Here is an 8,840-nt window from a genome sequence, read left to right as displayed (position 1 = left end):
ACCACTGAAGCATCGTTCCGGTGCTCCCTGCCTCCTCCCACGGCCTGCGCTTGGCTGCAGCGGAGCCGAGGGACACATCCCGCACGCACTTGTGTACGAGGCTGAGCACGCGTGTGTGACGTTTTTCCCCAGCAGTGATGGTGGGAGGGAAAGCTCCGTTTCATAGCTTTGTCTCTAGCTGCTCGGGGAGGCAGGGCAGGGGACGCAGCAGGAGTGAGTGGCTGGGGGACGAGGGATGCCACAGCGGGAACCACAGACATTGACTATTGTGCTGTCTCCTGTGAGCCCCTGGGTGCCTCCATAGCTCTGCACAGCCAGGAGACACACGGCGCAGGCAGCCCCCACCCACAGCCTTGCACCCCAGCCCATCCTCGCTGCTGATTTCTGCATGCCAGAGGTGACTTGACACGCATAAAAAGTGGTGCGAGCTGCCGCTTCGCTAACTGTCAGGGAGGAGGAGATTTTGGTGTGGAGCACAGCACAGCCTGTGCCCTGGGAGAAGAGGCTGGACTATGAAGGGTAAGAGATAGATGGTGGTACTTTTGATTGGGGACCAGCTGGAGCAGCGAAGAGGATGTTAAACTGCAACAGCTGGGAAACTCAGCTTAGAGGAGAAACAGCAGGCAAATCCAAACTCCTCACAGGGGGCCAGACTGAACCAGCCTGTGTTAATGAGCTAGGAACAGGGAAATTTCAGCTGCAGCGGTTCTAGGAGCCTGAATACCCTGTTCGGGGAGGATGGTCTTAATTGCAAAGCCCTTTGGGCTGGCTGTTGAGTTGGCACTGCTAGAAATTTTCAATTACAGCCAGCTCACACAGAAATTGGGGGATGTAGAAGGTGACTGATGTTGACAACACCAGCATTCGAGTGTCATTAGAGCCACACAGTCCAAGTGCTTACAGGCCACAGAACAGCGTGTCATTCCTAAATCTGGTTGCATGCCAATTTGCAGAGAAACTGCAGGATTTCCTGTGTTCTGCTCAGAGGTTCCCTGCCCTGCCAAGCAGCTTTTGGGACCTTCCCGAGGCAGGAGGACAGGCTCTGGCTACCAGGGTTAGGGTCAGGGTTAGAGCTTGCAGACACCTTGACTGTGTCGGCCAGCTGAGCTCTTGAATTGCTTGAATGAACGTGCTGCAGTTGCACTCCAACAGCAGTAACGTTGCACAGGTTTGAGATTAAAATGAAATTAATTAAATTAAATACTTAGCAAATAATTAGTTAAGTTTTTTTCCCATTGGCCATATTCTGCCCTTTGGCTTCTCTCCTTCCCAAACAGAAGACATCAGAGAGCTTTGGCCCCACCTCTGCCAGTGCTCAGTTGCTTCCTAGAGATCCACCCCAGTGCTGTCAAGTCCCACTAAAAAACACAAGGGGACTCATTCCGTTAAGGGGTTGTTCTGCCCTGTGCTGGAGCTGATTTTTAGCCCAAGCAGAGCAGGACTTGCAGGCGTATTGTCTCGGGTTTGGCAGCAGGGGGGTCACATCGGTACAAAAGCATTTTCAAGTTCATTAGAATGTTGCCTTTCAGCACAGTTACTGATCTGGGAGGCTGCAGTACGCCAAGGCAGGTAGACTAGTTTGGGATTTGTGTCGTCTGTGCTGCTGTCTGTAAACTCGAGAGAGAAACAGGAAGGAAAACTTCACCCTGCAACTTCTGCAGGTTGTGGGCAAAGTATTCAAGATTTCTGGGGAGAGGGAGCGCAGCAGTGGGTAGCGTGGGCAGACAGCCTGCTGCTGCACTGAAATGTCCTTGTTTCACAGCGGGAGCAAGGCTTGAAGTGCAGCAGACCATATGCGTGTCTGTCTGCCCAAAGCTTTCCCCTCTTTTATAATGATGGTACGGGCTGTGCTGAGCCACACTCAATAAATATCAGCCAACTGTCTCTCTCCAGAGGGGTGACTGCCTTCTGCACCCTCCAAGGGCTGAGGACAAGTGGTGTAGCTGGAGACATTCTGCTCTCTGTTGGGATTACAGCAGAGCCAGGCAGTGCAGTCACACACCAAACATCCCCACAGCCGAGTGTTTCATGGGTTCATCCTCTACAGAGTAGCCTCAACGCTGCCCCAAAGTCCTCTCTGGGCAGGCACAATTATGCCTATTGTTTTAATTAATCATCCTTCCGTGGGGATTTTGGGGCTCCCTAGCACCAAGCTCTGGTTTTTGATTAGGGGCAAATGCAAACGGAGAAGTAAGGTATCGCAGTGATACCCATATGTCCAAGGCAGCAGTGTTGTCAGCCTCCTTACTGTCCTACACATGTACGTGAGCTGTCTGTCCCCACTTGTGTGTGTCCTGAAACGCGCACATCCTACATTCCCATAGCGAGATGTCCCTCAGAGCTTTTAGTCAGCCTCACCAAAGGCATGCCGAGGTATCCACATGCCTCTAGAATAAAACAGGACCATCTCATCTACCTGGGTAGTTCCCCGGTGAATTTACATTCTTTTTTCCTCAGAGGTCTGGTTTCTGCATTTGTTGGAATTACGGGAACCTTTCGTGTTTAAAATTCTTGACCCTTATTTCCCTCAGGTTGCCTTAAATAGAAGGAGAAAATGAACAGAGGAACCAGCAAAGCTTATCTCCCTCCTCAGAACTGATTCTCTGACTCTTTTTACTGTCTGTTCCCCTCTGAAAATCTCCTCCAGCTTTCATCTGCACAGCTCCATCTTTTGCAAGAGGAAAGCCCCTGAAGCTTTTCCCACCCTTTTAAAAGAATCCACCTCTGCAGCCGGACACCAAGCTTCATTTCTGGTAAGGTTTTCAATCCCACTGCACTCTTTTGTCTTGGCTTATACGTCACCCTCTTCCTCTTGGGTGGGCAAAAAGGGGCCGGGAGCTGCCGCTGCGCTGACTGGTGAGTAGGTCCCCCAGCGCTGCTGAGCTGTCTGGGCTTGGCTATAAAACGGAGCCAAGGCAGCGCAGCTGGCTCAGAGGCGAGACCGAATTCTGCAGGCGGCGAAGGACCCGCACGCAGCCTCTGCCGCCTCCTGCGCTGTTGTTTTTCCTGGACTACAGACCCGACCTCGGGAGCAAGATGTGCAAGGGACTCGCTGCACTGCCAGCCACTTGCTTAAAAAGGTACTGTTTATTTCTGAGCATCCGTTAATGGTCTTGTTAGTCTGGAGATAGGCTGAGACGTTGTACTTTGTGTCTGAGGCAGGAGTGGCAGATTCGACTGTTTCTTTTGTATGATTAGATAAAAATGATTGCTTACAGGCTTTTTATTTTCTTCTTCCCTGTTAGTCAGAAGCAAAATTGCATAAAGGTTTTATATGGAGCCGTGGGATCTCTAAACCCACCCTCCATCTGCAGAACAAGCAGCTCTTAGCATTGCTGTATTTTGATATTCCTGTCATCTGCTTCTGACGCAGGCTTTGCACCCCTTTTCTCAGCTGAGTCCTTTCTCTGCTGAATTTTCTTTCCTCAGTATTTTGAGAGGGAAGCAAGGCAGACGGGAGATCAAAAAAATGTGAGGGTCATTCCACAAAATGCATCCCAAATGGAGAACCCCAGCCTGGCAGAACCAGAGAGCTGGGCACCAGCGGGGCAGGGATGTGGGTCAGCCCGGGCACCACGGATCTGGGTGCTGCACCAGTTGGTGCAGGCTCAGCCTGCATCCCCCCGCTGTACCGATGGCGAGAGGCCAGGTCAGGCTGCACCCCCAGGGCGCAGCACCATGGGGCCAGGGTGGGACTGGCCATACCCCCTGTGTGCGGTGCCCATCAGGGTGCTCCTGCCATCCGGCTGCACTCTGGTGTGAGGTATGGGCCAGGTATCCCTGTGCTGGCAGAGCAGAGCCTGGGCACCTCCGAGTATGCTCTTGGCAGCACGGTCTGCCCCACAGCCTGGTGTGATGGTGTGTCTAGGGTCTCTGTGCCTGCAAGGTGGCTGCAAGCCCTCCTGGAGGGATGTTTCTCCCTTTGAGGTACTATGGGGCCCGGAGACCCCCAGCAGAGTGGCCCGGTTTCTCAGAACGGCACTGGCCTCACGGGACTCCCTGCTCATCCAGCCCACGCTCACTTGCGTGAGTCTCTGATGGTGCAGCTCTGCCTTTCGGGCACTGCTCCCCAGTGCCTGAGCGATGAGAGAGTGTTGGGAAAACACCATCTGAGGCTCAGCCTGTTCTCATGTAGGAGGCAAAGCTCCCTGCTCGTGGTGGATTGGAAAACAAGGGATCAAAATGCGAGGAGAAAATACTGACATGTTGCCCACCCCACCCCCCAAACTGCACAAATGTTTGTCATGAAAGAAACATAAATTTGAAAAAATGCAAAGAAAAATAAAGTTCACATCTTTTAACCACGTCTGTCCGGGATTCGTCTCTCCCAGAAGGCTGCAGGACCCAGAGCAAGCATCAGTGTCTTGCCTCCTCCTGCTGCTGCCTTCCTGCAGACCCGAGCTATCCTGCCAGCACAAGGCAGCCCAGTCTGGCAGCTCAGAGCACCAGCGTCTGCACGGGCAGAGCCCGGGTCACACACACCCTGCTCTGAAGAGCTGAGTTTCCTTTGCTGTCACCCGGGTGCCAGAGTTGTTAAGGAAACATTTACGAGCACAAGCAAGCAGGGAGATAGGATAGGGCCAGGACTGCGGACAGGGTGCTATGGCTGGAGCAAGGAGCAGTGCTGGGAGACTGACCAGCTAGCACAGCTCAGCCCTGTGGCACGACCTCTTGCTCTTTTCCAGGCTCTGATCTGAGGAGCAGGAGAAGAATTTCCTGCTTATGCTCTCATTGCACCCTGCAGCTGCCTGGGGCTTGCACCCCCGAGCAAGCAGGATGGAACTGCCTACCCTCTTGTTCGTAAACTGCGGGGAAATCCAGAGAGATGCTGAGGCCAATACCAGCTGTATAACTAGATGCTGCTGTCACCTGATAACTGTCCTGAGCACGCTGGAAAGCAGAACAAAATCACGCATCCTCAGAGGAGCCTGCCGTGGAACAAGGGAGTAGCTTACAGCCAGCCTGGGCTACTTGTGGGGAAGCTCCTGGCTCATCCCCTGATCTCAGTCCTGCCCCGAGCCCTCCACTTGCCCCGTTCCCTCTGTGTCATGGGCAGCTGCTTGTTGGGGTGGCCTGGCATGGCCCTGCTGTTCCCGTGGCTGGGGATGAGGAGGGGAGATGGCAAAGGGCTGCAGGATTGGTAAGGGTGTAAGAACCAGACATTGGTAGCTGGGCAACTCAGTTCGTGGAGAAGTGACACGTAGACAACACGGCGACACCTTTCTATCACGGTAATCTAACTGTAAACAAGCACTAGGAAAACAGCAGCTTATCCCCCTTTGCCAGCCCTGCCTCCAGGCTGATGACCTTCTCAGCAAGAAAATGGTGCTGTTGAACGTGAAAAATGACTTTATTGTATTTGTCTAGCAACAGAAATGTGCATTGTGTGAGAAGTGGAAAGTCAGCACTGGAGTCACTAGCAGTGACCTGCCTTTGTGTCACTGAGTAATGCTGACTGAGGCTGCAGAGGGAGTTGTAATGCATTATCTCAATCTTGTTCTTGAATTGTTTCTTTCAGTGCCAAGGACATGAAGCACCGTCTGGGCTTCTTGCTGCAGAAGTCAGACTCCTGTGACTACAGCTCTTCCCAGAGCAAGAAGGAGAAAGTATCTTCCAGCCAGAGGTAAGAGCAGATGCTCCACGTAGTTAAGCGAGGACAGGCTGGCTGTAACGTGTTGTTTACTCCTTCACTGAGCTGAACTTTATAAGCTTTTCTGCTGCTGCTTCCCAGGACCTCCTGACCACCTGTGTTTGTATCTAGTGGGGCAATAGACCTCAGGTACGGGTCCCTTTCCATGGAGAAGGCTGAACTTAAGGTCCCTTTCTGCCGGTGCTCTTATGATTCAATGTGCACACGGAACCTTGTGCAGCCTCCTGTGTAGGGGAGTAACGTTGTCACAAGACCGAGTGCAACTTGACGCATTGCAGAATCAGCATCGCTGCCTCTTTGAGTTGGGTTTGTGCAACGGTCCACACAGCTGCACAGAGGTGTTGGCACAGAAGTCAGAGAGCAGCCTCTCGGGCCATCACTGCTCTCACTGAGGGGCAAGTAGGTGGTGTCCTTTCCAAGGAGAGCTCCAAAGGCCAAGGTATGCGAGTGAAATAGATGAGCCCTAGAATGTTCTGGTCTGGTAAGGGGATTGAATGCAGGATGTGATCCTGCGTTCCCCAAGTATTTCTAGTTCCCACATTCCTCTCTCTCCCATATAGCTACTGTTCCCCTGACAGGTTAAAGAAATCAGCTCTTTGGAGTTAGCACTGATACGGCCTGTAAAAGTGATCCCAGGTCCGTGTCCCAGCAAGAGATGCAGCCAGTCACAAAATAAGCAGAAAGTCCCCAACAATTTTTCCAGGAAAACTCCTTTCCAGTCCACGGTTGGTGATGGGGATTGCAAACTGGAATTGCCGTAGATTAGATCTGGGATCCCCAGGGGTAAAGCAAGCACACGCTTCCTCCTTGGTCTCTCGTGTGTGCTCTTACAACAATCAGGGGGAAAGCTTTTCTAATGGTGCTGAGCAAAAAACCAAAACCTGACCTTTCCGTACTCCCCTTAAACTTTCCCTGTGTTTCTCCCTTTGCCTCCTTTTAGGGTTAGCCAAGAGGAAGTCAGAAAGTGGGCAGAGTCTTTGGAGAACTTGATCCATCATGACCGTAAGTAAAGAGGGCCCTTCTGCTTCCTGCAGAGCGTGTGTGCTGGGAGCAGCCCTGGAGAGGGCGTGGGACGTTAGCTTACGTGCTGCTCTGAGCAGCACACAGTATCTCCCTTGGCCACACAGGCCTCTGGGAGGGATGGTGAAGTGTCCGCTTGGTCAGATCCAAGGGACAATCCCAACGTGCCATGGTGGGGCTTTGACCTACTGCTGAGCTGTACCTTGTAGTGAAGGCAACTGGCTTAGCTCCCGTGCAAGGGGAGGGCAAGACTAACCCACACAGTTAACAGCAGGTTAAACAAGAACCAAAAAGTGGAGGAACTGTTTGCAGCTGGGCCCATGGGAGACTTTGTCTTCCCATCTGTTCCATGCTGCACTCATGTCCTTGATGTTTTCATTGTGGTGTTCTCATGGCCTGAGACTCTGCAGCATGTGTTGGCTGCCTCCTCGGTGCCTCCTGGGAGTTGCTTCTGTTCTGCTGGCTGAGACACTGAAGGTCACAGTGGGGGAGCAGGCAGCTGAGGACCCACGTGTGACACCCCGAGGGACCTGTCTGAATTCCAGCCTCCCTCAGCATGCACGAGTGGCTGCTCATGGAGGCAGGCAGCTGTCCCTGCTGCTAGCCCCAGGGGACTGCTCATTCAGCTCTGGGAAGGAGAACACCGAGCTGCTGTTTGCTGAGGCACTGGGGTTCACAGGTAGGACTACCCAGGAGCCAACTCTCCTACCTGATCTGGTTTTCGTCTGAACAATCTGCAGGAGGACTGGCTGCTTTCCGTGCTTTTCTCAAATCTGAGTACAGTGAGGAAAACATCGAGTTCTGGGTCAGTTGTGAGGACTACAAGAAAACCAAGTCACCAGCCAAGCTCAGCCCCAAGGCCAGAAAGATCTATGATGAGTTCATCTCAGTGCAGGCAACAAAAGAGGTACGTGCACAGAACATTCCTTGGGCAGAGCTATCACTCTTGGTTCTGAACCAGGCCAGCAGCACTGGGAAGTGGAGATCGGTAGTTTCACAAGAGTTGAAGGGTGCTGATTCTCTGCTAGTTAGCGAGGAAACGCTGTCAGTTTTATTGCTTTCGTATTCGACTGGGATAGAGAGAAAGCGGGTTTAGTTACAACCACGTGGCCATCCCACACGCACATTCAAGTGGGAGAAGTCTGAGAGGACAGTGATTCCCGGTGTTCCAGCTGTTTCCCTCCAGCTGTTTGGGTTTCCTGGCTGGCTGCATCCCAGGGGGATGTGTCAGTCTCCCCTGACAGGTCGTCTGGCAGCAGAGATGCTTTGGTATCCAGCTGCACAGATCCTGCCAAGGCTACAGGGCGTCCAACAGCCGTTTCAGACAACTGCCCACCCAGGACGGCTGAAGCACACGTGATGGAGGGACACTTGGATTCTCCTGATCTGTGCCAGCCTCTTCTGGGACAGATTCCACTTATACTGTCCCTTTGGCCCACAGGTGAACCTGGATTCATGCACACGGGAGAAGACGAGCCACAATATGCTGGAGCCTACACTGTCCTGCTTTGATGAGGCTCAGAGAAAAATATTCACCCTCATGGAAAAGGATTCTTACCGCCGTTTCCTCAAGTCCCCCTACTACCTGGACTTGGTCAGCCCACCCGGTGCTAGCTGCAGGCCTGAGAACTGCAAAAGAAGCCACACTCACACCTTAGACTGTAACTCTAACATCATCTCTCAGTGCGCCTGAACCTGCAGCAAGGCAGGAGCGGGCCGAGCTCTCGCAAGAATATAGGGCAGCAAAAGCATTCACTGGCATGAAGCAGCAGAGCTGTCTCCAATAGCTGTCTAATGTCCCTGTTGTAACCCATGTCATGCAACAGCCAGCATTTGTAACCCAAGCCAGGCTCAGTTTGTGTAGCAAACCCTCCTCTGACTCGGTTGGTGTAGGAGCCCTGGGGTCTGTCTCTGGCAGGAAAGCTGGGTGCCATCGCTGCGTGTCCACCGTGTCTCTGGCGAGCCCTGCAAGCCCGGGAGGGCAGAGGGGGAGCACGCGCTCAGACCCAGCACTGCCCACCAAGGGACCTGACTTGCAGCGTCGCAGTGTGACACCTAGCAAGGAGCAGGGGAAAGAGAAAGCCAAGGGAGGCACTGGGGACTGTGATCTCCCCTTTCTAATCAGCAAAAGCTCAGATGGGAAGGACTTGCTCTGGGCCTTGGCTGTTTG

The 8,840-nt window shown here is 53.0% G+C and overlaps 1 protein-coding gene across 2 annotated transcripts; it reads left to right on the top strand.

Annotated features, from left to right (window-relative positions):
• The first annotated feature begins 2,422 nt into the window (after positions 1-2,422).
• RGS4 (regulator of G-protein signaling 4) lies at positions 2,423-8,740 on the top strand. 2 transcript variants are annotated; one of them, XM_010141526.1, is made up of 6 exons: positions 2,706-2,753; positions 2,874-3,080; positions 5,519-5,623; positions 6,591-6,652; positions 7,411-7,577; positions 8,112-8,740. In XM_010141526.1, the coding sequence occupies exons 2-6, from the start codon at positions 3,037-3,039 to the stop codon at positions 8,361-8,363; spliced, it is 630 nt and encodes a 209-aa protein (XP_010139828.1). In that variant the 5' UTR covers positions 2,706-2,753; positions 2,874-3,036; the 3' UTR covers positions 8,364-8,740. The 2 variants fall into 2 exon arrangements, with proteins under 2 accessions (XP_010139829.1, XP_010139828.1); XM_010141527.1 differs by lacking the exon at positions 2,874-3,080 and having other exon boundaries at positions 2,423-2,753.
• The last annotated feature ends 100 nt before the right edge of the window (positions 8,741-8,840 follow it).

The sequence above is a fragment of the Buceros rhinoceros genome, unplaced genomic scaffold (genome assembly GCF_000710305.1).
Source record: "Buceros rhinoceros silvestris isolate BGI_N320 unplaced genomic scaffold, ASM71030v1 scaffold9088, whole genome shotgun sequence".
Lineage (NCBI taxonomy): Eukaryota > Metazoa > Chordata > Aves > Bucerotiformes > Bucerotidae > Buceros > Buceros rhinoceros.
Note: the sequence above shows the minus strand (reverse complement) of the source record. Positions and strands in the feature narration are given on the sequence as shown.